Genomic DNA, 27,428 nt, shown 5'->3' with positions numbered 1-27,428 from the left:
CGCTGTGGAGCTATTGTGTAACTTTGTTTGAAGCAGACAGTTGTTCTCTGGGCAGCAGCTCAGATCCTTTTCACCCTCCACCTTGTCTGTCTTTACAGTTCCAGGCTTCCCCTATCCAACTGCAGCCACCACAGCAGCCGCATTTCGGGGAGCCCATCTGAGGGGCCGAGGAAGGACAGTGTATGGGGCAGTCCGGGCAGTACCTCCCACAGCCATCCCTGCCTACCCAGGGTAAGCACTGGTCACAAGAGCAGAGTGCTCTGCACAACCGTGTCAAATAGCTGATTCGTTAACCAAAAAATAACTAAAATTGTCTGGATGGTGAGAGTCAGGATACTGCTAGTGCCAGAGCATTCTGCACACTATGGCATCCAGTGGGGACACATCTAAATTTTTCTGCATTAAGTTCTTGACTGAAACAATTTTCAGTACTTGCAACAGCTTAAAGCGCTGATGGATTCCTTCTTACAATTTCTCAATTTGTCTACGTGGTATTCGTCATCCATTGACCCAGTACGTTATAGCGCTGCTGAGAAGGACGCAAAGAGAGAAGGTCTAAAATTTCCAAAAAGGTTCTGCTCTTTGCACTCCATTTGTGTTTTCACATCCAGGAATGAGGAATATTATCCATTACCTTCATGCCTCACCATCTGGCAGTAGGACACAGAAGAGCCAGTTACCCACAATGGATTTGCTTTCTTTGTTGGAGACGGTTTAAAAAGGTTTAAAACAAAGATTAATCAAGTCCATTAATTTAAAATTGGGAGTGTTTGGGATATAGGGAGAAGGAAAGTGCAGCGTTCTTCTAACTGTTGTATGAAGCAATGGTGAACGCGTGGCCTTAGCATTCTTTGCCCTCTTGGCTTTTCACTAGTAATGCAGTGGAATAGATGCTGTTACAAAGGAGTATTCTGCTGTTTATAGGGAACTAGGTTTGTATGTGAGTTTTGGTTTGGGTTTGGTTTTGTTTCAGTGTGATGGAATGACAGATGAATCAGCGAATCCCTTGCAAACTGTCTTTTTATGTTCTGATTTTGAGGATGCTTTATGCATATTGCCTGTCTCGGGAATTTTACTTGCCGTATTTTCCAGGCAACATTCTCAGAAAGAATAGGAGTAGGAATGAATCCTCCAACACAGAGAAGTGTACTGACCCTTTTTTCCTTTAGACTAGCCCCAAAAGGGAAGAAAATAAATTATAAATCTTTTGATAAAAAGTGATGTGGAAGCCGCACACATCAGTGCAAGGACCTGGCTTGATACACGCTGGATAAACTTGCAGTACCTTCTGTAGTAGATTCAGTGGGCAGAGCTACTCTGGCCCATTCTTTTTAGAGCTCAGTCTGATATTTAAAGTGGAGCTTAAGGAAGCAAGCTGCAGTGGTCATGTATCTGTCTAGCTTTCCTCTCCAGCAAGTCTGGCAATATTTGTATTTAATTCACCAGAAGACTTTAAATGAAACCTCTTGTCTGAACACGTTGGCCTTCCGAACAGCGTTTCTTCTGGGTTTTCGGATCCACCTCTTTTTGCCACCACTCCTAGTTCTTATTCAATATCCTCTAACCATAGCCTCTGACCTGCAACTTGTCTGTTGCTTTAAAAATGACCCAGTCCGGTTTTATTAGGAAATGCCCCACAGTGAAACAGAGAAGCAAAGCTGCCCTAAGTGCTGCCGTCTAGCAGAATATGAAATACTTGCACTGGGGAGCGGGGATGTGCTCTTCATCCCTGGGAGTAACAGCTGGAGCATTCCTAGCAAGAGGCTGTCACGAGTGGCACACTGGGAGGACTCTAGGCTTGTCTTTTATGTAAATCCAGCCTGAGTCCTGTATAAAAAGTTTATTTCCATTTGGAATATGGGCCGGGCTCCAATGATTATCCCTTCCAAATACTGTCTCGTGACTGTGTTTACTTACATTACGTTGAGTTTGTCTGTCCCTGCTGACTGATTTCATGTCTTCATGGGCAGCATACTATCCAGTAAACATTTGCAGGGCAGCAGTAAACAGAGCAGGTTCACAAATGGCCCAGAACTGTCCCTAGTCCCAAGCACTGGGATGTAATTAACTAATTCTGGTGTTTATTGTCATCATAGTCTGAATCTCTACAAGATATTTTGTAGAGGGAATTTGATTCCTCATGCAACAATACAAAATGTGCTGTTCAGTTCCATGTTGTAGTAACCTGTAGGAGAGCTACTGCTCCATGTGGGCATGGTTGACCTCCATGGAGTCAGGGGCAGGCACACGTTCCTGACACCTTACCCTGCATCAGTTGCTTTGTTCCTGGCCAGTGGAAAGATGACACTGTAAGATCAATCAGCAACATATGAGTGATCAAGACATAGTGAGTACTTTGCAGAAGACATACAGTAAAGTAAGCTGCAGGTTAACTCAAACCTGGTAGAAGGAATTGTTTTTCACAAACCTCAGTGGTGTTTAAGCTTTAAGTTACAAAACCTAATGGTATCACTGCATTTGAGAGCGTAGCAGAATTCAAAAATACAGAATGTAGATTAATAAAAGCTTGTTGGAATTGCCATACTGGATCAGACCTGAGGGCCATTCAGGTTAGAGTAAGTTTTGACAGTGTCTAGTGCTAGATACTCCAGAGGAAGGTGCAAGAAATCATATTGTTCTTAATAGTTTTAACATTTATTTCAAGAACTCAAACTAAGATTTACTAATGCGTATGTGGAATGTACATACTTATATTTGGACATGGACGTTTATCCAGGGAACGCTATTCATACCTTAGAAAGCAATTGCTCAGACCATTGGAGAGGATGTTAGATAGTCACCTGAGCCTGACCTCAGAGTACAAATGCAACCTTCAATTTATAACTGAGGAGATATTCAATAGAAGTAAGGAGACATTATAACCTCTGATATATAGCGTGAGTAAAACCTGTACTGGAATATTGCCCTGATTTGTAGCGGCCATGCTTTCTAAACAAGAATGCTGACAAATTACGCTTCAGACCAAAAGCTGTAATGAGTAAGTCAGTCTGAAAAAAACTTGCCTACTGTAAAACTCTCAAAACTAAATAAGCTTGATCAATTTTATTTCTCAAACTATAGGTTAGGCATTGATTTGTCCATGGTCATTAAGTACCTGTATGAAGAGTAGGCTTGCCATAGTAGAGAATAATTTAGTCTAGGAGCTTAAATATATAGAGGATTCACTGACTTGAAGCCAAAAGTAGAAAAAAGTCAGGCTAGATATAAGGCAGTAGGGAGCTTTGGGGGTTTGGAGTGGTTTTTTGGTTCCTTTTACAACAAAGTCAGCTGTTGGTACACCTGAATGATATGATGGCTGCTTTACAAAACCAGCATATTTATTTTTCTCATGGATGTGTTTTAGCTCAGATAGTAGGCTTTTTGCAGATGCCACTGAGATTTGATGGGCTGCTGAGCTGCTTTATGCTTCTGGTCAGTCTACATAACCGGAATGGTCTCTGTGGTTCTCAAATGAAGGAATTCTCTCAGTTTTTGCTAGCATTAAGAATCACAAATACGGATATTCTAGCATATAAATAAACCTTGCTAAATTTCAGCCCTGGCAGTTGGTGTTAGTTAAGTCTTAACTGAAGGAGAGATGGAGGGCGTACGTGTGCTTTGTTGTTTGGACTCAGGAAGTCTTACTCTTACCTGTTATTAGTGTTCCTTGCAGTTTTCTCTGGAGAGCTGATGCCAGCATCTCATGCTGACAGGATTCTAAGTTACACGAATAGTGGCCTGATCCAATGTGGTAATGCTTATATTCATCCAACTGATTGTGTTCGGAATAACTGTTAAAACTGCTAACCTGTTCATAAACCAACAGTCACTTCCTCTGTCATGCGTTTGCCTTTCCTGCAGGAGCAGGTGGAGTATCACTGCTAAAACACTCCTGGTCCTAGATAGAGAACCCAGCAATGTAAGTCACTGCCCCAGGAGCCAAATTCTTTGTTATGTGGTTGTAAAAATTCAGCTTCAACAAAAATGATCTTATGGCCTGCTTCTCCCTGCTGAAGTGGCTCCCCTCTTCCTCTAACAAGGGTCTCTATCTTCATATCTGCTCCCAGTGCTCTTGGAGACCGTAGTAACTCTGTCCATTGGGAATGGAGTGTACTTTTCCTGGGGAAGACAGCAAGACTAAATTATTCAAGCAGTAGCTAACACTGCAACAGATTTTTTTATTTTATTTTATTTTATTTTTTAGTAATAGCATGCAGAATTTTGGCAAGATCTGCTGGGCTTTTTTTGTGTGTGCGTGCCTTACAATGGGTGGGTGTCTGAGGGTGGCAGGCTCTTGGCAGCATTTCACATTCCATCTGATGAGTAAAAAATGATGATCAAAAGAAAAGCTAGTGTTCATACCTTCCTTTTCCTTAATGCTACTGGTAAGTCATGCACATCAGATCCATGAATATCACAGATGGCGGGGCTAATGCTTTTTAAAGCCTTGAGCGAGTTTGTGCGGAGCTATTCAGAGGACAAAGCAGGAGGAAATTCCTCGTTATGAAGCACACACTGAACTCAAACGGGTGGGGGGTGTCCCCTCTCTTCCTTCCTCATCCTTCCCTGACCCCTGCCCCCAGAGCGAGCTTCACAGTCTTACGCTACTGAATGCTCTGGTAAGAGTGGCTCTTTGGGAACCCCAAGCTCTGGTTTAGCAGTTTTCCTGCCTGAAGTTCTGAGAGAAAGAAAACTATGGCTTAAAGCAGAAAAAGCACCATCCCATGGAAACCCTTCCAGTTGCTCCTCTCTGCTACGGAATAGGTCGTTACTACCAGGGACTCCCACTGCACCTTTCAATTCTCGGACCTTGGACCAGTCACCTAACCTTTTTAGCTCATTATCTCTGCTTGTGAAAGCAATGCATTGTGGGTATTTTTGGTTTTTTCTTTTTAATTACATTTCTCTGTGTTTACTTTGATCAGAATTGATTGACTTGTTTTCCTGAGGTGTTGCATTGGTTCTTTAAGATGCTGAATAATAATACTTTGCATGCTTGTGTGATCAGCCAAATCTTATCGCATGTCTAATGTGCAGGGTAAAAGCAGGTGATGTATGGATGTCAGAAACAAAGTCATGCAGCCTTGTGAAGCTCAAAATACATAATCATACACAACTCTTTGAAACGTGCTTCTGACATAGGTGACTGCAGCCCCTGCGGGATGCCTTCTGAGGGGCTCCTCGATTTCACAAGCCCACTTCATGAAGCCAATGTTTCCATGTGTTTAGGGGGTAACTAAAATCATTCCAGGAGAATAACCAGAGTGGAGGTTTCTAAACCCTCATTTCTCTTCTTCAGGACATCAGATCTTTTTGAGTCTATTTTTATTGTACAAGATGGTGGTTCCCCTCCCTCTCTCCTTTGCATACTGTCTCCCCCTCTGCCCGCCCCTTCCCCCTTTGCATGCCATGGAAGATGACTTGGAGCCGTCTAGCGTGCGTGCGCACACACATTCTCTCGCTGATACGCTCCTGCCAAAAGCCCAGGTTGTGGATTCATACATCACCTGCCTGTGTAAAACGCATGTGCATGCTGCCGTCCTCAATAACCGGAATGTGTTTTCTGTTCTTTTGTTTTTTGTTTTTTGTTTTTTTTTTTGTTTTTGTGTGGATTTTCTGCAGTGTGGTTTACCAGGACGGATTTTACGGTGCTGACCTCTATGTAAGTACACACACCGGAGCCTTCTCGTCCCCAACCCCTGACAAGCCAGCCTTTTTTTTTTTTTTTTTTTTTCTTTTGGTTTGTTTGTTTGGTTTGGTTTGGTTTTTTAAAATATCATTTACTTTAATTTTCTTCTTCCTTGTGGATATATATATTTATATATTTAGGAATGCAAGCATGCTTCTCTGTCACTGCGCTTGCCCCTGGGTGCAAGACCTAAGCCTTTGGGTTTCCTGATCATTGCCAGGGTCAGTTTACTGGGTGTCCTGTCCCCCACATGCACACTGCTACTAATCAACCTGAGAGATGATTAGCAAATTAAAATTTCTCTCAACACTTCTCTCGTTTACATGATTTGGATATAAAAATAACAGGACTGGTTTAGCCTCAGATCTTCCCTTTCCTTCTCCCCCTCCACCCTCCCCTTTCTCTCCCCTCTTGGGGCCCTTTCAGGTTTGATTTGTGCAGCCCACACTAAACTGAGCGAGAGCTGTATGTTTAAAAATGTTCATGTGCCACTGGGATGTGGACATTATTCCTTTGGGGAAGACGCTGGGACTGATTAAAAATGGGGACCGAGATGCTAGAGTGAAAACTGACATCTCATTTTGCTGGTAGAAATGGTACCTAAATAGGCTAGATTCTCTCGCCTCTTTGGGGAATTGTAAAGTACAAATATGTGGAGATGTTCGGTTAGAAGAGTCAGCAGCCTCCTCCTGTCTGGGAATTAGCTCTGATACCGCGGGAGACTTTGTCCTGTCATTGTCTTTGTCCTACCCAGCCAGTCTGTATTGCAAATCTCCAGGGCATCTGTGTATACGTAGGTGGGTTGTGGATGGACGGATTCTGACTGGCCAGTGAGAAAAGCAGTTTCCTCTCCGATGGAGAGCTGTTGCAGAGCAGCTATGGTAGGAATACGCCTTTCAAAGCCAAAACATTCAGGTCCACTATTGCCATTGTAACTTGTGGCCTGCCTAGCTCTAGCAGAGTTCCCTTTCGTGGTATTGTAGGTAATAGCTCTTTGGAGCTGGGGAAGTTGTGCATTGGGTAGTGGCACGGTTGTCGGCATGGATTTCACATCCCCACTCCTTTGAAGGTGCTACTCCTGACACTTATAAAGAGGACCCTGGGGTTAGACTCAAGATGATGGATGGAATTAGCTTTTGGATTTTGTTGGCTTATATGGAGGGTCAGGTCTTGGAAAGGTGCTTTTCCTAACACAGTTACAGCAGTTGGAAGACATGCTCTCTGAGCATAGAGATACTGGGTGTATTTCTTCATTCTTACATACACTATCGTGTGCGCAGTCCTTTAAAAATTGATCTGCCTAGTCAAGTGTTCCTTTATAAAACTGTGTCAAGGACTACAGAGGGTTCTGGGTGTTCCTGCCTCACTCCTAAAGCACCAGCTTTACAGACCACTGACTTTGCTACAGCAAGTAAGCAAGCAAATGAGCAATACTTAGTGCCTCTTCCCTCAGAGTATGGCATATAAGAGGCTGTCATGTTGAAAGGGAAGACTGGCCAGGGTTGTTCCCTATTTCTTTTGAGAAAGCTCCTTCAGAGCTTCCATTGAAGGTGGGGAGGAGAGGCTTATTTAACATGTTTTAAGGACAGAGAACGTCAGTAATGAAGAATCCCCATAACCACTTGGTGCTGCAGTGCAGTGCATCATGTAACGCCAAACCAAGCCCCCAAGCCAGGTTAGAACCGTTAGGTGGACTTCTGACGACTTTGCTCTTGGTGGCTTTGGTCTCCCTGTCAGAAAGCAGGATAATAGAAGAGGGGACTCATCAAGGTAGATGGTTGTGATTTTTCCTATGTTATTGCTGCCCAGAGCCCTCTGATGGTGCTCAGGGAAAAGTTACCATAATGCGAACATGAAGTTACCCTTCCAAACAATTTGCTTGGCACAGGTGGAATGGTTACAGTGTCCCTATGCCCCACTGATTTGTCGTGCTTTTCACTGCAGTGCTTACGTCCCTCTGGTTGCTGTGAAAGGCTTGTCCAGATTGTGGAACGGATGGCAGAGGGTGCTTCAGTTAGGAATGGGCGGAAAGTTAAATTGAGGTTCTCTTGGGTCTTCTGTGTCCGTAGGGTTGTGTCAAGGAAGGGTGGAAAGGACCTGAGCTGGCAGGGAGTGGTTAGTGGTAGGCAAGATGAAGGGGAAGTGTCCCAAGTTTGGGCTGCTTTTTCTGCATACATGTTATGCACCAATTTCTCATTTTCCTCCTCCTCCTCTTCCTCACTCCTTTTTTCTTTCCTGGGGCAACCATCCTGCTAGCCATTTCTTCTGTGAAGAAGGCATTCCATCTCCTGTTGGATGCATCTCACTCTGGCAAGACACCTGAATTCATAAAACAACCTGCCCCAGGATGCAGAGGGCTTCATTTCGGATCATAAGAAAGGTTATCTTTCTTCTACAGTGGGGTCAATCTGGGCGGCGGGGGGGAAACCCAAACAAACCCACCCATGCGAAGACCGCTCCTGCCTGTGAAAAGCGTGCTTGCATCCACTGGAAAGAAAAGGCTGGTGAGCCCCGCCGCGGGCTGTTTGTATGATTGTTTCTTTCCACAGCTGTGTTTTTTTGAACTGCTCTTCCTGTGTTCTGTTATAGAATAGTCTTACAGGAACCAATCATTAGCGCTAAAATACCTCAGGTAGGAGTGCCAGTGTGACCTGCCAACCGATCAGATTGTGGATTGCAGTGGAAAAAACTGAATTATACTAACCATTCCAGCACCACATTAGAGATGGGAACAGAGGCTTTTTTAGGGCAGCGCAGACTCACGTGTGATCCGAGCCCCCGCTATGGCAGGGTGGCATGTGTCCAGATTTCACACCGAGTGGCATTTCATTCAAAAAAAAAATAATAATATAAATTCAGTGGAAGGGTTAACGAGGTCATGCTTGTCCCATTACCATGTAGAAGCACCTGCTGCAATGGACACCGTTGTCCTGTCACCTCTTCTAATTCATTCATGCTCATTCCTGGTGCACATATGCCACCCTTCTAATACAGAAATACTGGAAATGGTTCTGGCCCTTTCTGCTTCTTAACTTCTGTTATAGGGCAGTTTGGGAGTGGAGAAGGCACATTTGAGATACGACAAATAAGATCCTAAAATTGGGCTCGCTGCCTAAACCTGGCAGGTGGTCAAACGTATCTAACTGGTACCATGAATTACACATTTCTCCAGGGGTATGAGAACGCTTGTGTCTTAGTGGCATAAAGGCTCTTTGGAGTAAAAAGGGCCAGCAACACACTTTGTGCGCCCATCTAAGGCAGCAAGGGAAAAAGAAAAGGGAGGCTTATACCATAGGATACACTGACATAGTAAGCAGTAGTTTTGGATTTCCTCATGTTCTCGTTGGATTGATCACCTAATACGGACTTGAAGAGTGGAAGAGAATATGGGCTTATTTTGAGCTGAACTGTATAGTCTTAAAGTGCTCATTTATCTGCATTAACACGCTCAGTAATTGGAATGCTGCTTTAGTTGGGATTGCAGCTTCCTGTATATGTTGTTTTGCCATGTTTGTGTTATTTCAGAGAATATATGACAATATTGAAAAATCTGTCATCTAATGTTAAAGAAGGAATTTTAAAAAAATATTTTCTTGCTTTGTTGATGAGCCAAGGATGATAACATCACAGAAAAGTAATTTTAAATTTGGGCTTTTGTGAATACCTGAGCAAATACTGTTGTTTGACAGTTGAGATCTATAGGCTCAAGCGCTACACATTCACAAGGGGAAAGGGGTTTAGCACAGCCCCAGCAACACTGGCAGGATATCCAGAGAAAGAGAACTTGAATTAAGATAAGCAGCATTTAGGGTTATGTTCATCTCTCTCACATGCTCTCCAGACAATCCAAAAGACTGTACCAGAAAGGACCAATCTTGATTTAGACAGTCCTTTTGGTTGTTACTGCCCAGTAAAAATGCATAAGCCTTTTCCTTAGTTCCCCTATTTCCTTGTCGAGGCAGTGTTTAAACTGTCCCTTTGATAGAAACGTCTCTGACTTAACATCTTCGCAAGAATGCTCAGCCACACTTTTTTTTTTTTTTTTTTTTTTTTTTGAGATGAGGCTAAAGATTTTAAAACCTAGGTGGGTAAACATGTCCCTGTGGAATCACTTCACTTAAATAGACGAAGTGGGAGTTTGCATGGCTGTCCCGGGTTTCAAGGACTATGCCACTCAATGGTGTCTTCTGTTGCAGTTTGGCTGTGGCACTGGAGGAGCGTGGTGCAGCTAGCAAGGGCTTTTTTTTTTTATATTATTATTTCTTTTATTGGGAAACACGATTGTTCATGTTTGTAGAAGATGCTCTACTCTGCTATAGTTTATATTTACTAGAGTATCCAAAGAAGTGAGTGGCATCAGAAATCACTAGGGGTGGTAGGACCGTGTAGCTGAGGTTACGGATGAGCTGTGCATACCAGTTAAAGTTGTGTGTGAACAGGAATAGCAGGAGAAAATAACTGGTGCATTGGACAAGCTGAGCAGGGCTTTAGATGCATTGATGGAGTTATAGGTGGGTCCTGGTTTATGGAGAACAGGAGCATCAGCTGGGTAAGGCAACCTGCACAGTTTCTCCTTTGCTCTGTACTGGTCCCAGAGCTTGGTGAAAGCATTTATGAAATAATGAGTAATAGTCACAACTTTCCTCCTCTTTCCTTCACCCTGTTTTGGTGTATTTGGACCTGCTGGTCATGCTAAATACATTCCCGTGTCAGAAATCCCCCAGCTGTCCACACTCATTGCTCCTATGACAGGAACGTACCATGGCCATTATAATCCCCATTTTTGGTTTTATTTGAAGTACACACAAGTAGAATTTGCAGACCACTTTGAACTGAGTGGGTCTGCCCATGCGTGTGTACCTCTATCCTGTGACTTTTTTTTTTTTTAAATTAACAGTAGCTTCAATTTTGCATCAGTGCATGGTTAAAAAGCAATACACATGTCAGCTATTTCTTAACTTCATTTCTCCAATGAATTATTTCTCCTGTTTTTTTTTTGTTTGTTGTGCAGTTGACTGAAGAAATGTTAACATCCCGCTCTAAATCTCTCAGTGGAGTCTCTGTTCCCTTCTCTGATATAACAGATGGGTTATTGCTTGTTATAATTATTAACATTGTGGTGTGGGACAGGGCTAGGGTGGGAGCCATTTCGGGGGGCGAGGGCGGGAGGCTGCGGGAGTCGTTAAGGTTGGAATGTTAACTCCAGTGGTGACTGACTGTTTCCGTAATAGCAGGTTGTTGTGGCTGCACGCTCTAGTACTTGAGGCTGTGTACTTCACTGAGCTTGTGGTAGAGCCTAGGGCGAACTGCTGTCCCAAGAGAATGCTGGGATGGATAGAACTAGCCAATATGAGTCTGAACGTGGTGACTTTGCTGGTTGTTCTAGCTCCAGATGTCAGCATGCTTAGTTTTTAATTTTGATTAATAAATGTTACGCCATTCCCCCTCCCACACCTGATTCCAACCCTTCTTTTCTTTTCTTCTTTTTTTTCTTTTGTTTTGGTTTGGTTTCGTTTCCTTTTCCTTTATGAGAGACACGAGTTAAAAGAGAATTACATGATAACCCTTTTGGTTTCAAACTGCATCTCGCTGTCATGTTCAGATTGTGTGCCAGGCACATTTGAAATGGCTTCTGATCTGAAATGTGGCTGGCAAGTGTGCAGGGCAGAGTGGGAACCGGCTGCGTGCTGAAGCCAGCTGCCCTGAGGAGGGTTGTGCCGGGTGAAAATGCCTCATACACCATGCCCAAGTGACAGACCCCATCAAGAGTTCAGGAAGCTTGTAAACTTAAGGGAATACCACCATGACATTGGTATGAAGTTTTGTCTTAATTTAGTGAGGTCAATGAAGGTTTGATTTGGATTAAGGCTGCACCTCATTCCTCTCATCTCGGTCACGTTTTGGAGGTGGGAGTAATGGTGATCCAATGATAGCATGCCAAAACCAAGCTAAACCTCCCCAAACCATCAATCCAAGATGCAGGGGTTGAAACAGCTAGATGACATTAAAAGGGCAAAACTGCAACATGACATCTCTTTCAGGCAACATGGTGATCTCTTGGAGCTGTAGATTTGTGGTGTTCTTTCTTCTCTTAACTAGAAGATTGAAGAGGCTGTAAGTCCCTCTCTTCCAGAGTAGGAAAGGGTCCCCAGGTGTGTTTTGGATAGCATGTTAGCCTTCGTGGGGCTAACACAGGCCCCCACAAAAGCAACCACAATTAATTTAAAATCATTACTTCTAATTCAAAAGCTACCTAGCTAACTGAGCACTGCTGAGCAAACACACAGTCCTGTAGTAGAGCTGATCTTGTGCTCTTAGTTATATATATGCAAAAGATCTATAGGGAAGAAGTGGTAGAGGTACGCTGAGCTGATTCTGAAGGTGAAGAGCGTAAGTCTGCCTTCTGGTCCTTCAAACTCTGAAATGTCAATTGGCAGGGGGAAAAACAAAAAGCCAGAAGCAATCTGGAATTTTCTGATGTTATTTATGGCTCATTGTGTTGCTAGCAAATCAAAGCCATGGTTCATTTACCATTGCCACCCCCAAGTTAATAAAAATGTGTTCAGAAGTGTGCAATAAAGAAAGAACTAGCCTGGGCTTCAGAGCCGTCTTTGCTGCCTGCCACGCAGCCTTTGCCCCTGGTCTGAAAGGTGGCTGGCCTCCGTCCTTTGTTACTGCCGGGTGTGCAGAGCTGCCTGTCTGAGCCAGGTCGTCTTCTGCCCCCAGAGCTCCTTGTGGAAGCTCCAGGAGGAGACTCGCAGGTCTTCCTCTGGGTCAGGATTCACATTCTGCCAAACCAGCTCTAAGTGCGTTTTTAGTAACTACCTCTTATAAGTGTGAGCATTTTAAAGACCTTTACTACAGGTGTGTAGCGTGGGCAGAAAAGCAGCAGCAATACAGACTGTTCTGCCATAATTTCCCCTGACCTGTTTCCTTCTTACGTGGAGGGAGGAGAGAACAGTCTGGTTGATAGCCATATCAGTTTGCTTGTTGCCAGCCCTGAGACCACCAGGGACTGTTTTCTGAGCATCTTTTCCTGATTGCTTTTTGGCTTCTCAGGCTATTGATACTTCTACACATCTGGACCAAATGAAATTCTAGCCTTTTGGGTTTCCCAGGCTTAAAAAAGAGATAGAGGGGAAAAAAGCAGGAATTTCTCTGAATGGTCTCTTTTCTAAAACACTTCACAGAAAGTGCCTACCTCTGATTTCCCCAGCGTAAGAGGAAGGGGACATAAAAGTTACATTGCATGCAAGATTTCAGCTCTCTTCTGGTTTTCAGTTCGTCTATGCCAAATTTAATTTCCTGCAGGGATATAACCATGCTTAGGCTTGCTTTAGTTTATTCCTTCTGCTAAACGGGGTAATGGAAGAGTCTCCCTGGTTCTTCTGAGGAAAGGAATATACACGAGTTAATGGGCGATGCTTGCGATAGACATGACATGGGAGCTGATGCAGTTTGAAACACTTCCTCTCCTTGTGATGTGTGTGACTTTTTTTTTTATTTTTATTTTTTATGCTCTGCGTGGGTGGACAGGTATCTGTAAAGTCAGTTCTCTTCTCTCCTGCAGGGTGGATACGCAGCCTACAGATATGCACAGCCTGCTACTGCAACAGCAGCCACGGCCGCTGCAGCCGCTGCAGCAGCTTACAGCGATGGGTATGTAAGGGGGAGGTGTCCGTGGGGGCTAGCTTGCTGTGCTCAGGGATCCAAGGAGCATTGATCCATTACAGCACTTCGACTTCCTTTCCTGTTTCTTTGTCTTACTCGCACTCGCACGTGCACACATGCATGCACAACCCAACATGAAAGACTTGAATGCACGGTTTGTCTCTCTGCTGCCGGGCAGTGTTGCCCTCCGGTGTATGTGAGCTGGCACAAATCCTGGCCTCTTCCCTGTCCTTGTGATTCTCTGCACAAAGGAGGCAGTGTGGTTACGGCCTCAGAGTCAAAAGACCTGCTTGCCTTGCCAGCTCCTTGCTCTGTGACTCTGGGCAGGTTGTTTAATCACTGGCTGCATTTCTCTCCCCATCCATGAAGTAAAAATTGCTCAGCTCATACAGTACTTTATGATGCTTTAATGTGCAGCTCTGTATAGATACAAAGGATTATCATCATCAGAGTGCTTGCCTTAAGATTTATCATCTCCTGTGCAGTGAGGCCGTGTTTTAATCCTAGCGCATGCGAGACCATTAAAGTTTATACTCCCTTCTCATTCTGGAGAATCCCTCGCTGATTTCCATTTAGCAGCTGTTACTGTGCCAATAGCGCTAGCGCCAGCAGTCACTCTCCTCCCAAATTGCATCATGCGAGGTAAGGGATGCACTAGCTGTCATTTCAAAGGTGCTGACCTCTTTCCTACTGGTCGAACTCATGGCTTCTGCCACATTCCTCCTTGCAGGCCGTTCTCTTGCCCATCTCATGTGATGCATGGCAGCATGCCCATAGGATCTCTTCGAAGAAGGGCTGCCTGCATGCATGTGTGTGCATGTATGCATACATGTGTGTAGAAGGGCATGATACTTCTTCCATTGCCTGTGATCAGACAGCTGTTTCTCTGCCCCTCCAAAGTGTCTTTTTTTTTTTTTTTTTTAATATCTTTTCTCCCTCTCTTCAGTTATGGCAGGGTGTACACAGCAGATCCTTACCATGCCCTTGCCCCTGCCGCTAGCTACGGAGTTGGCGCTGTGGTAAGTGGGATTTTCTTTCTGGTGCTGTTTCTTATTTCCAGCATGGGGAACAGCTGTTCACTGGGTATCAGGTAATGAAACTTCACCTAGAAATATTTTTTTTGTTGAGGAGGTCCTTAGCTGCAGTCCTGGGTTCCCAGCTGTTCTGCATTCATATGTTGGTGTGTGTGCACTAGGAAAGGAGTCAGATTGTAGGAGATGAGTTATCAGTTGGTCTTGCACATCACATAGTACAGAGGAGGTGGTAGAAGAATGTCCAGAAACGTCAGGAGCTAGAACATGGTTAGTGAATCAGTAGAACTGTATCAAGGTGATATATAGAGCAAAAATCAGCAATAGTTAGAGGTGCAAGACACCCTTTCTTGCCGTTTTCATTAACTTTAAAGGCTCGTGTTGCATGTGGAGAAATCAGTTCTAGGAAGCAAGGGAATAAGTTGTTCTCGTGACATCTTGCAGCAAAGCTGCTCCTCTTGGTTCCCTCTTCCACTAGTGGAAGGATGCAGTGTGCTGCCTGCCAGCAGTAGTTATGCAAGCAGGAGTGAGGTATGCTGGCATCAGAGGGGAGTGGAGCAGCTTGCTGAAAACACATGCTTGCCCATCTGCTTCTAGCCAGCGCAGTATCTGTGTTGTTGCAAAGGCTGGAACACAAATGCGTTCAGAGAAAAAGACACCTAAATATAGATATCTGCAGTGTAGCACCTCCGTTTGAGCCTCAGCTCATCATGTGGATTCTCTCTAGGGTCGATGAAGGAAAAGCAGGTACTTCTAGGATACCAGGTCATCATGTCTATTTTAGACCTTTACCTTAAGGTGAGGTGAAGAGCATCCTACAAGTCTTGGTCTCTAGTCTGTAAAGACAGCCTAGACAACTGGCTCAGAGATTAGGACTCAGGAGTCCCATCTCTAGGACTGAACTCCCTTTGACCGAGACTTGCCAAACTACACCTCCAGCTGGTTGGTCATGAGCATGTCCTCCTGAGCCATGTCTTTGGTTTTGCAGGCAAGGTTCTCCTCTCTTGCTTCTTAGAGGTGCTAATGGTGGCAGGTCAGTGCCAGGACATTTCCATTAGTCCTTCCGAGAGCATTCGGGTGCTGTCCTGAGAATTTCTTCACAGTTCACCTCCTAACAACCTCTTCTTTTCTTGTTTAATTTCTACAGGCGAGTTTATACCGAGGTGGCTACAGCCGATTTGCCCCCTACTGAAGTGACGTGAGCCCCCTGCAAGTGGGACAGCCCCCCCAGTTCATGAGGCCTGGCTATTGCAATATTTACTAGTAGAGGAACTCTATAGCAAGACGAGGAGGAAAAACAAAAAACAAAAGAGAAAATACTTTTTTATACCTCACTATGTTCTTTGAATATGTATTTTTTTTTCCTTTAAATTTCTGCCTTTAATTCTTTTGTTCCAAAGATTGTGCATTTTTTTGTTTTTTGTTTTTGTTTTTGGGGTTTTTTTAACTGTGGTAAAAATAATGCATTTCCGTGTCTGTATGTTGGTGCATAGCTTATCCTACCAATCACGGAAAAAGCGATTAGCGATAAGGAAAGCTGTTAGAAACCGATATCATGGAATTAATCAGGAACACGCAGACAGAGTTACTTCCCTGGGTCTGGTGCTTGGTGCCTGTGAGACAGGAGGACGTGAGGGAGAAGTCTTCACCTGCCGTGTTTCTGTTCCGCAGAAGGAAGCACTCTTTGGCTGTGGCTGGGACCTTAATGCTGGTGGGAAATAGTCATTTACATTTGAAAATGGGGGAAATGCAGAGACTTTCCTCGTTTTTATCACCACCTGACACGCACAGGTTTGGGACCGTTTCAGCAGTGTCAGTATTTTAGGCTTGGCAAGAAAAGATTTCCTCAACCTGCCCAAAGACTTTGGCTGTTATCTGCTGTATAGGGGACAAGACTTTGAAAGGAATTTTTGATGAGGATGATCTTTCCCCACCCCACACAACTTACTCTAGCTGACTGTTGTCCATTGCTGGTGGCTGTAATTATCTTAGTTTTCCTTCCTCCTTTTCAAGATCTTTCTCCCTTGCTGTCCCTTTCTTCCCCTTCTTTCCTCGAGGAGTGGCAGATGCAATGCAGCATCACACAGAGTACCTCTCTTGCAGACAGCAGGCGGTTAAACTTGCAGAGGTGAAGCGCACACAGCCTCGCAGAGGAAGAAAGCTAGCAGAAGAACCATGCATCAGTGCCGTGCTCGGGTGCTCCGAGGTCCAGCGTGCAAGGTCTCTCCTGTTCATCCTGAGCTGCTTAGGCACTTCTGCAAGTAATCTGTTTCAAATAACATGAGTGAGGAAAAACAAGTCAGGTATAAGCTGCTTGAGGCAAGGGGCAAACGTGGGTTTGTGTGGGGGAAGAGGGTCTTTTATATCTAAACGTGATCCCGAAATAGTTTTGTTTTGGTCAGGAGTTTAAGGGGAGGCAGAAGCAGTTTGTGCAAGCTCTGAATTCATAGGAACTTCCCACCACAAGCTATTTCAGGCCGTTACATAGTTGCATTGGAGCCCCTGGGTCTCTTTTGCCCAGCCTCTCATAGAAAGTTGTGCACCTGGTCTGCTGAGTCCATATATAGACACTACATATTAGAAGATTTGGAAGCAGAGAAAGTATTTAGGGGAGGGCTCCACGACTCCCAAGACCATCCCCCTTCTGCTGTCACATGCAGTGATTTCACTGTGTTTCAAAGTCAGCATTTTTAGATGACGGCGTGAGCTGTGCTGTGATAGGGAGTTGCTGCTCTCCAGACCTCCCTGCTCAGCTGCTGGCTCCTAGAGTGCTCCCAGTAACCCCAGTGATCAGAGGCAGGGTCTCTAACCACGTGTTAGAGAAAGGCAGAAGCATGGTTTTATTAGGCTGCCTCGACTCCCTCAGTTGGTACTGGGGTGAGCTCACCACCCCCAGAAGGGCTGCTTGGAGTGTGGGTTTGTTGGTGGAGCCCCTCCACCTCCTGTCGTACACCTGCTTCTCTATCCACCGCTGATACCAGAATAGGAAACCTCCTGCATTTAACACTAAGCAATGTCAACAAGCAGAGCTCCCAGGGAGGTGTCCTGGCCCAGCCACGCACAACCACGCATTTTTTTGCTCTTCCCCAGCGATACACGTAGCCTCTCTGTGCACAGCAGAGAGGAGGCACCTCACATGGGAAGAATGGGGAAGCCATTAATTAAGCTAGAGACCCTGAAGCTATTGATTCTCTGGAGGAATAGCTAGATAAAGGGGACACCAAACTGCCAGCCTGTTGGCCATCTTTTATTTTTTTTTCTGGTTTTATTGTTGTTTTTTAACTTTTTTTTTTCCCAAGCCAAAGTTTGGTTTGTTGCTGTTATGACAATTTTTTTGTTGTTTGTATATAAATATTTTAGTTAGCTTGAAAATGGGGAGGGGGGAACATGGTGTTGGGGCTTTCACAAAATCTAGGAAATGAGGGGGACTCGGGGCATTTGGGGGCTTTTACTGTCTGAGTTGGGGTAGAGGAGGGAGGACTTGTGGTAGAAGTAGTCATATTTAAGGGGAGCCATCTCCACCGCAGGGCAGCCAGGGGACTTCTGGAGCTGAGATGCAGCAAAAGCCTCTGGACTTTTTCTACCCACCTGTGGGGTGGAGGGGCAGAGTGAGGCCATCCTTTCCCTTGCCCGCAGGCAGTTCCTCATGCAGCAGGTCTGCAGGCTGCGAGTGCGAGGAGCGCAGCTTGCAGAGCCTGGCAGGGGCAGCTGCTCGCCCCTCTGCCCCTTTCTTACGTTTCAGTTCAGCTGGTTCTGACTGCAGCTCCTGAAAAGCTGGGTTCTCCCTCCCTGAGTGCCCTCCCCTGCCCTGGCAGTGCCGCCTGCAATCCCCCCCTGCCATTTGGCCTCTCCGGGAATAGGGAGGCCAGCCCCATTTCTGCCTCCGAGCAGAGTCTATGCATGGCAGCTTTAGCCCGCCCGAGTATATTAGGAGCATGAGGGGTTTAGTGCAGAAGCGTCCAGCCTTTTTTGGGGCCATGGTCCCCTGCTGTGTGATCTCTGAGTAATACCTGCTCTAGACCATCCAGCCTGATTCCTCCCGTATCCCAGCCTGGCCTGCTCTGGTCGCTCCCTGCCAGGCTCCTCCGGTGCATTAACCAGCTGGTGCGTCCTCAACTCCATAGTTAATGCTGCAAGATCCCCACTGAGGCAGCTTGCCGATAGCCCGGCTTCCTGCACTCTGCAGGCAGCCGCAGGGGGGGTGCTGGGATGCTTGCACAGCTGGGGGCTGGAGGTAGCTCGCTGGTTCCAGGTCTCCGGAGCACCAGACCTCCCAAAAACTTGCATGCCAGCTGGAATTTTGCAGCAAGGCTTCTTGAGTGAGTGTTGTGCTGTGGCAGGAGAGCTCTTCAGCATTTCACTCAGATGTGTTCTGAACTGGCTTGAGATGCATGCAGAGTAGCCAAGCCGTGGCTATATCCATCTTCTGAAGAAGTAAAGACAAAGCCTATATCTCCCTATGCAAAATGAATTACACTTAACGAATTAAACTGGGCCCTGGCTTATTTGAGTGATGGCAGCTAGTGCTTTTCCCCGAGGTGGGTCTGCAGTCACAGGTCCCTTGCAAAGCAGGGCTTGGCTTTCTGAGGGAAACCGCACAGGCAGCCTGGCAAATAGCTTGCTGTTTGTCACCTTCTAGTCTGGTGGCATCTGGGATTCCTCTTGATGTAGAGGAAAAGATGTTTCTTTAAGTGTTGCTGTTTGTACTGTCTTGCAGTAGGTCTGGCCAGCACATGATATTATACTGATAAAATTTTGGAGTTGACTTATTTAATGTGCTGGTCTGTCTTTCCTTGTGGGTACAGTTGTGCTGGTACAAAGATGACTTCTACTGCTGTAGCATATTCTTTACTGCTAATGAGTTGTGTTGATGCCCAGCACGTTAACAAACTGTTGTCACTGTCCCCATGCTAGGGAGGCTGCACTGGGTTAGCTTTTCTAAGAAAAGCCGTGACAGGACCTGGAGGCAACGGGGAGCTCAGTATGAGCCTGCTATAGCCAGCTTTTCCCAGGTTAAGCAGTTATGTGGATCCTGTGTCATAAGTTCCAGTAGACAAAGCCATGTTTTAAAATAGCTGTGGCTTGGCTGCTTCAGTGCCTGAGAGAGAGCAGACTTGCCCAGCGAGAAAGAGCGCTAGCTCAGGGGTTGGAGACCTGTGTTTTGGGCAGGGCTCTTTCAGTGATCCTCAAGGGTCATCGTGGAGCAGTCGTGTCACTACTCTGGACTTGGCTTCCCTCTCCCTAAAGTGAAGTGAAAGTTTATCCCCTGTTCTCGCCCATTTTGAGATCTGTGGATGTGAAGCGCACAGCAAGTGCTAGTTGCGAAACGGTTAATGAAACCATTTCCTTGCCCGAAAAGAGACGCTGGCTGCTGCTGACTGCTGGGGTTTCAGTACCGGCACCCAGAGCTTGTGTAGCAGGGAATACAAAGCAGAGCCTCCCAGTTCCTACCCATGTTTTTCTCCAACCCATCCCTATCTGTATCTTCCCATCCCAGCTCCGAAGAAGGAGGCAAGTGGAGAACAGGTTTGGGGAGCACTTAGGAATTCAACAAAGGGAAAGCCAAACAGCAGCTCTGGGGAGCGCTTTTGCTGAGTCTAGCTCCAAAGGGAAAGCACGCGGGCAGCGTGGCAGATGGCCTGCGGCCTGTGGCCCTCCAGCCTGGCAGGGTCGGGGGAATGCTGTCCTTGGTGCAGAGGGGTGATTTTTAAAGTGTGTTACCTGTTTGCACTGTTTAAAAATAGGAGGGGGGGGGGGGAACCCAACCTAGTGAACAAGATGAACATCCAATGTAAACTTCTTTGTGTTTTTATTTTGTCATGCTCTTGGAAAATGTCAAACATTTTGTAGTATACACCAGTGAGACTTGATTCTTTGTTGCATAAAACACTATTTTGGTGATGTTAATGTCTGAAAAGCCCCTTCCCCCACCTTACTGATTGCACTCTCTGCCCTCCAACCCCAGTAAACTTATTTTCTACAATGAAAACTCCAGTCAACAAGGCAAGCAGGAGTCTGATAGCCAGAGCATGAAATGGGGCCCTTTTCAAGTAGGCTCTGGGGTTTCTCCCCGGTACGCTTTGCTCTAGCCAGGAATTGGCAGGATAGCCGCCGTCCCTCTGCAGCATATGCATCGATGGCAGCCTAAATGGGACTTGGGGTGTCCCAGTCCTGTCTCTGTTGCCACTGCTAGCCCTGGAAGGCAACTTCTTGCCAGTGTTTGAAAGCACTGCCAGTGGTTGTCCTCCCTGGGTAGTGAGCGGGCTGCAGCTGGTCCAGGCTTGTGCAGGAGACGAGCTTCCCACGCTGCCTCTCGACTTGTGGTAGAGCAAGAACTCATCAGCCAAAAGTCTTGCCTGATTTTGCCAGGAGATTGCTGGTGTCTAAAGCCGTCCACCCAAATATTCATTTGGCTGGCAGTCAGCAAAATGCTGTTTAATCTTAGGAGTGGTTTTTCTTTTTTCTTCCTTTTTTTTTCCCCCTGAAGTGGGTCAATAAATCTCTTGCCAGATTCCCAGTTCTCTGCTGGTGGAGGGGCTTGTTGCTTCCCCAAGGAGTGAATTCCTTACAGAAATCAGGCCTCCCACATTAGTAGTCTCAGTTTTGGACATGTTTTTCTATTTTTTCTGTTCATAGTATTTTGTGTGTGCACGCATGTTGTAGTTTTGGCAGCTGGATTTGGCTGCATTATCAAGTGACGAAATAATCCTCTTTTACCCCAGGGGATATGATTTGGTTTTGTTTTTTATTTTTTTTTATTTTTTTTTTTTTAAATATGGTAAATCCTGCTTGTAAATAGCTGGAGCTAAAACCTGGGGCTGATAGCAAATGAGAACCAGGGCTGTAGAGCGATACGGAGCTGGTGGAGTATTTTACTGACCTCACAGGCTGATCTACTTGAGACTTGGAGATTTTCAGTGCAAGGCTGAGATGCCGCAGCACCTCCAATGGCAGCGACGGACTTGCCCCTTCACGCAGTCTCCCCAGCACCTCCCATTGCCAGGTACCACCGGGGAACAGGACGCGTCCCGAGTGGGATGCGTTCCCTTCCCCTGGATCATTTCCTAGGACGCCCGAGCCGCTTGCCCAGGGTCCCATTTCCCTGCTGACTCTGGAGAAGCAGTATCTGCATCCCAGGGCTTTGTGACAGCCTCTAACTTCCCGCCCTCCCTCGTTAAGTATCATATTGTATAGTAGCTTTCAGACCATACAGTATTCATTGGGTTATTCCTATTATTATCAAGTAGCTGGAATTGTGAAGGTCGGAGTAGTTAGATCTTTAGCTTTTATTCCTTTTTTTTGTATTACTATCCATGTGTATAAATTATTGATCATGTTGCTGGCTTTTATAAACTCTAAGCAAGGGGGGAAACCCTTCCTAACCCTTTGCAAATGGTAATGAAGCACTGTTTTTAAATAAAAGAGAGAAACACCAGTCTGCTGGCTCCCGTGTGTTGTCTGTTTTTCAGTGCATCCGGATGAATTTCGTTGGTGCATCTTCCTGGCAGGTAAAATGCAAAGAAGGGAAGCTGGTTTGAAGAATGAGCTGAGAGATAGGATCTTCTTAACAGTGATAAAGGGCGAAGCCTTGGCAAATCATGCTGGCAAAATCCCAGCCCTGTCTGTTCGTACACCAAGCTTTCCGTAACCCCGCACCTTTCCCTGCCATCCTTTCCCGTTGGTGCTTGTTAGCAGAAAAAGGCCATTTGTTTGGTGTTTGATAGGGAGCCTTCCCCCCCCCCCCCCCGCCTTCCTTCTCTCCAAGCCTAATCTGTGTTTGAACCTGTTAGTGTGGAAGGAGAGAGACAACCATTTCAAATTACGATATCAGCATTTTCTTTAATGCCTGTGTAGCCAGCCTCCCGCTGTCTGTGTTAGTACAGGTTTAATAGTTAACACACACAACTGGAAGCCGGTGTTCCTGTGCTCGGCATAAATTTCCTCTGGGAGTTTGGACATGCCTTTTAATCACTGCTCGTGTTGTCCTGCCTGTAAAAGGAGTATCACTGCAGACAAGCAGAAATTCATTCATATTCTACAAAGTGCTTAGAGATCCTCAAGTGAAAGATGTCATGCAAATATATATCCATATAATCAGATGCCTTTTCTGCTGAAATGATCCTAAAAATAACAAATAATAAATCCCTGCGGCCAATTTGCAAGTAATTATGGAAGCTGATAACTGAGCAAAATGATACAGCGAAACATGCCTAGTGCAGTTGAGGCCAGCGCAGGATTTTCATATTGCTTTTGGAAATGCAAAGTACTTTTTGGAAGCAAAAGGGATGGGGTGAGGTGTGCCCCCGGATGGCAGGGTTGTCGCTAATGATGCGGGAAGGCGCGTGAGCTCCTTAAGCATTCTTCCCCGGTGTTTACCAAGGAGCTGCAATGTGTTCCTGTCAGATGATCCTCAGTTCGTTCTAACAATAACTTGAGAGGATGTTCAACAGTAACTCGCTAAAATTAGATGCCTGCAAATCAGGGCTGAATAATTGTTGTGGAAGAGCTGGTTAAAGGACTCTGGATGGGTGAGACCAGGAGAGGTCTTGAAACAAAGCTCTGCTGCTCTGGGAGAAAGGTGGTGGAGAGTCATGCTTCAGAAGTGAAGCAAAGGTGCTCTAGGTCTTCCAGCCTACCTTCATTTCAAGGCACAGCCATAAAATGGCTGATCCTGGAACTTGCTAATAAGTCATTAAAAGTAGTGTAATACTACTGCATAGCTCAACAGCAGTTTATCAAAAGCTCGTCAAAGGAAGCTGATACAGGTTCTTCGAATGGACTGCAAGTTGGCTAAGGAAACAAATGCTGCTGATTTAATATGTTCCCCTTCTATAAGTTGTAAATAATAAATAATTGGCAAATCACATGAGGCAGTTATAGCTGATCACAAACCACTGCACATTTCAGTGTGTGCAGGTAGCGCCCACGGAGAGTGAGGGTACCACTGTCACGTCAGGAGGGAGCTTGGAAGAGGGTTTGGTAACGACCTGGGTGCGGGCTCTGGGCCACGGGGCTCGGTGCCAGCCCGAGGTCCACCAACGCGGTCGCTGAGCGTGAATCCCTGTGCTGCATGGCTGCATTTGGCAGCTGCATGGTGGGGATTTGGTCAATAAATGGTAACGTTTGCTGGAAAGTGTTGTTTGGATCATGTTGAAATAATTTATGAATTCAAATTGAATTTGCAGAACTCAAGGGTGAGGCTAGCATGACTGCTACGGCTGTGTCTTAGTCTGGCACTGACAAGCTGCATCGGGAATTTGAGCCAAAAAGCCCATGAAGCAGCCCTGATCCCTGTGCCAGTGGCGGGGCTGACCTGTTCTTGGGGTTTTGCTGCTGGCCTGCTATTGAATATACTGGCTCAGGGATGGTAGCCAGGGATGGTAGCCTGAGCATCCGATAGGAGAGCTTAGCAGCTGATGTGGGCGGGAGCGTTATTTGCATGCTTCCTTTCTGTCTCTATACAAAAATAGAATAATTCGTGTTGAGAGAGACGTGTGGAGGTCATCTAGTCCCATAATTTGCTCAAAGGTCAGTCAAGTTCATATAAGTGTAGCATCTTCAGCAGGAGCTTGGAGGTGAAAGGCGTTCTGGAGTGCCAACAACTTGGTCACGTCCTGGGAGGCGAGAGGTGACCTGTGGCCTCCTGTGCTTGCCCGCAGCCCTGTTTCCTTCCCTGCACAGGCCAGGGTCGGTGGTCGCTTGCGGCTGTTTCACTGGGGTGTGGAGAAGAAAAACCGAAACGCGCTTAACTTTGATTCAGACAAGATGTATTTTTTGTGGCTGCTCTGTTTGCCTGAAGCGTGATCATTTCTGGGATAGCACGTCCGGCGCTGGCTCCTGCGGCTCCAGCTGAGCTGGGAGCGGTTCAGTGAAGAGCTGCCAGCGGGGTTTGAGGGCTGGAGCTGTGGAGGGGGAGAGAGGGGAAACAGGGAAACGACTGCAAGATCTCATCTGTTTATTCGTCAAGAAGAAGGACAATTAATTGCTTTCTAGAAGCACCTTGTAAGGAACAAAGATCTGACTTTTCTAGGGCTTTCCTGCCTGGTAGCATTGTAACACGCCCCAGCACTTGGGAGGTGAAGCCCGACAGCTCCAGCCTTACCTGTGGCTTAAGGGACTTGCTGCAATTAGTTATTTCTGAAGCATTTCTAAATATCAAATCCTAATCCAGGAGCTTCGAGTGACTCGGACTGGCCAGCCCTATTGCTAACCTCACTGGGGATGAACCGTCTACTGTTCTGGGTGCTCTCTGTTCACCCTGGGCTCACACCGACCCGTCAGTGACAGCCCAAACCTGTAACCCTTGGGTGCTGCTCCTCTTCCCTCTGCTGGCTGATGGACACAGCCCCACAAACCAAGTCCTCATCCACGGGGCCAGCCCGAGTGCGCTGTGACCAGCGTGCCCTCATCTCTCCTCCTGCAGCAGAGGTGAAGGCTCCTGGCCTGTGTCAGCCCTATGACCAGGGAAGCAAGGAGGGTACTGAAGTCAAAACCGGAGGGTTTTTGTCTCTGGGAAGAGGCAGGCTACTTCTGCAGGTCTCCGAAGACGGAGGAGGAACTGTTTGGTTCCTGAGGTGCCGTGGCCACCAGCCCATGACCAGACTCTAGGAGTCAGCCTTCTCGCTTGGAGAAGCCTCCCCACGTTTGGCTCCTTTCCCGCTGCAGCGCGCCGATGCCGGGAGCCCCTGCGCCCGCTGGGGAGGGGATGTGCAGAGCCGGCACCGGGAGCAGCTGTCCCAGTTTGCGGAAACTTTCTTGCCTTTTTAAGGACATGCTGAGTGCCGTGCTCTAACTTTAGCACAAAGGTATGGATGGGTATAAATATATCTGCTCTGGGTGCCTGTCTTGTTCTTCCATGTGTAAACACTGAGCTCTGTCCCAGCTCCTTTTGATGATAAATTCCTCATCTTTTGAATCACAAATCACCTTTTTGTGTGTCAGGAGGAAGCGTCAAAGCCCAAAGTCACTTTGCTTTTTATAGCACCAGTGCTCTCCAGCTGAACTCTGCTCAGAAATCACCGATTTCACAGAGCTCTGCAACAACAGCAGATCTGGCATGTTTACAGTTTTATTGAAATAGCCTTTGCGCTCATCTGGAGCCCTCCTGCCGCAGAGCGCTGCAGTCCTCTCTTATTTTTGCAAGGATGTCACCCGTCCTCCCCGGCGGGAGGCTGGGAAACCTCGCTTTGTGTTCAAAACACCGGGGCTTTTCTTTTTCGGTCAGTGCACCCCGGTTCTGCCGCCTCTGCTCTAAGAGAAGTTGTTCTCCAGAAATAGCTCCCGCTTTTGGCCGAGCACAGCTCGCATGGGCGAGACGCCGCTGGCTGTCCCCGTGCTTTCGCTGAGCACAGAAGCAGGTTTCCCCCAGCAAAAGGCGGCTGCAGATGCCGGTGCCCTGAGCGTGGGAGGCTGGGGAGGGCTTTCTGCTTCCCCCGGCGTGAACATGGACAGGCACCGGGGTGAGCTGCCTGCTCCGCCGTCCCGCTCAGCTGCAGGGCTTGGGGGGTGAGAAAGGAAAAAGGGAAAAGCAGCGCCATCCTGCGCAAAAAGCTTTGCGCCGGTGGTAGGAAGCTCCACGCCTGCCTCATGGGGGGATGAAAAAAAATTTGGGGGAAAATGAAAAATTTGGTGTTGGGGAAAAGCTGGTGGCTGCTAAGCTTGCACGCTTGCCTTGGGGGATGAGGGCTGAGCTGGCTGCAGGGCTGTGACCCTGGGATAACACTCTTGTTTCTCCTCCGCAGACCGGGGATGGGGTTCATGGTGCGGGAGCAGCTCTGACCCATTGTCACTTGCCATTAATGCTACAGCACGACTGGCGCCAAGCCGAGAGCCAGTGCGGCCAGAGGTCCGGAGAGATGAGTCTAACACCCTCCTCAGGGTCAAACTGGGTGAGACTCAGCCCTGAAGCAATGGAGATGACAGCTAGTGGTGAAGCCGACTCATCCCTGGTTAAGATCCAGGTCCTGCTGTGGTTGAGAAAGTTGTTAGCTCCTGGGGAGGTGGAAGGCTGGGCAGAGCCCGACTCAGCAATTCGGGTCACTGGGTGGCTGTGAAAACTTCTTCAGCCCTGGGCTCTCAAAAAGCTTTGACTTGAAAGGAGCAAACCACAGGTCTGAGTGAAACATGTCATTCCCACAGGCTTGTTAGTGGCATTAAATACCTCTTGGAATACAGAGTCAGGACCTGTCAACACCAGCACGAGTAAGTACCAGGGGCCTTTCTGCTGAGGAGCATGAATGCCGGTGAGTCGCTGGTCCCTGCCATTATCGGCAAGCTGTAGGGCACGGTGAAATAATTCCTCACTGTCAGCCAGCGTCCTCACACCAAAACTGGGCAAAACCCCCGCATTTAGAGCGAAGGGAGCTTGCTCTTGTCCTCCCGCCGGGGAGCAGCATGAGGGAGGCAGCTGTAAGGCAGCCCTAGCATCGAGGAGGATCATAAATAACCCCACAGATGGGATGCCAGACCTTCTGGTTTTGCTCCAGCTGCACCTGGAGCCTTCAAGCTCTCAAGCGTATTGTGTTTTGCTGAGGAATGGTGCCCTCAAAATGAAAAACAAGAGGAGGCTGAGGCCAAATTTCACTCCAAGGGATGTATGAGTCTGCGCCCGGCTGGAGCTGCTCAGGTCATGGGAGCGGTGACTGTCTGATGGCTCCCAGCAATGGTCCGCGGTGCTCAGGGCCACGCCAGCCCCCGCAGGAGGTGCCTCAGGTAGGACATCCCGGCACCTGCAGAAAACCCACTGTGACTTGCAGGCCAGGTATGACTGTGGCAGGGAACCGGGGAGATTTTCTCTCGGCAGTGGTGAATTGCCACTCAGTGAGCACAGAGCTTTGTTCACCATTTGTCATTCTTTGCCCAGGCATTTAAATGTTTCTCATTTTGGGGAGAGAAAAAGCATTTGGAGCATTTGAGTTGTGGCTGGGTGTGAGCAGCAAGCTTCCCCCTTGTTTCTCCTATTGGAAAAAGGCAACCAATGCCCTTCCCCACCAGGTGGGTGACAAACCAACTTGTAGAAAAATAAATGATTGCTCTGG

General features: G+C 46.8%; 1 protein-coding gene across 1 annotated transcript in view; it reads left to right on the top strand.

Moving 5' to 3' along the window:
- The window catches only part of RBFOX2 (RNA binding fox-1 homolog 2), a gene marked incomplete at its 5' end in the record, with an annotated part of 168,826 nt that extends 153,155 nt beyond the window's left edge, over positions 1 to 15,671 (top strand). Inside the window, 5 exons of the mRNA XM_082308769.1 lie at positions 99 to 231; positions 5,623 to 5,662; positions 13,260 to 13,348; positions 14,307 to 14,379; positions 15,539 to 15,671. Of these exons, the coding sequence (XP_082164895.1) occupies positions 99 to 231; positions 5,623 to 5,662; positions 13,260 to 13,348; positions 14,307 to 14,379; positions 15,539 to 15,583 (380 nt within the window). The 3' untranslated portion in view covers positions 15,584 to 15,671. The remainder of the gene's footprint in view (positions 1 to 98; positions 232 to 5,622; positions 5,663 to 13,259; positions 13,349 to 14,306; positions 14,380 to 15,538) is intronic.
- Between the last annotated feature and the right edge of the window lie 11,757 nt (positions 15,672 to 27,428).

This window comes from Platalea leucorodia, assembly GCF_965183815.1.
Source record: "Platalea leucorodia genome assembly, chromosome: 4".
NCBI classification, from domain to species: Eukaryota; Metazoa; Chordata; class Aves; order Pelecaniformes; family Threskiornithidae; genus Platalea; species Platalea leucorodia.
The sequence above is the reverse complement of the archived record's forward strand: the minus strand, read 5'-3'. Positions and strand labels throughout refer to the sequence as shown.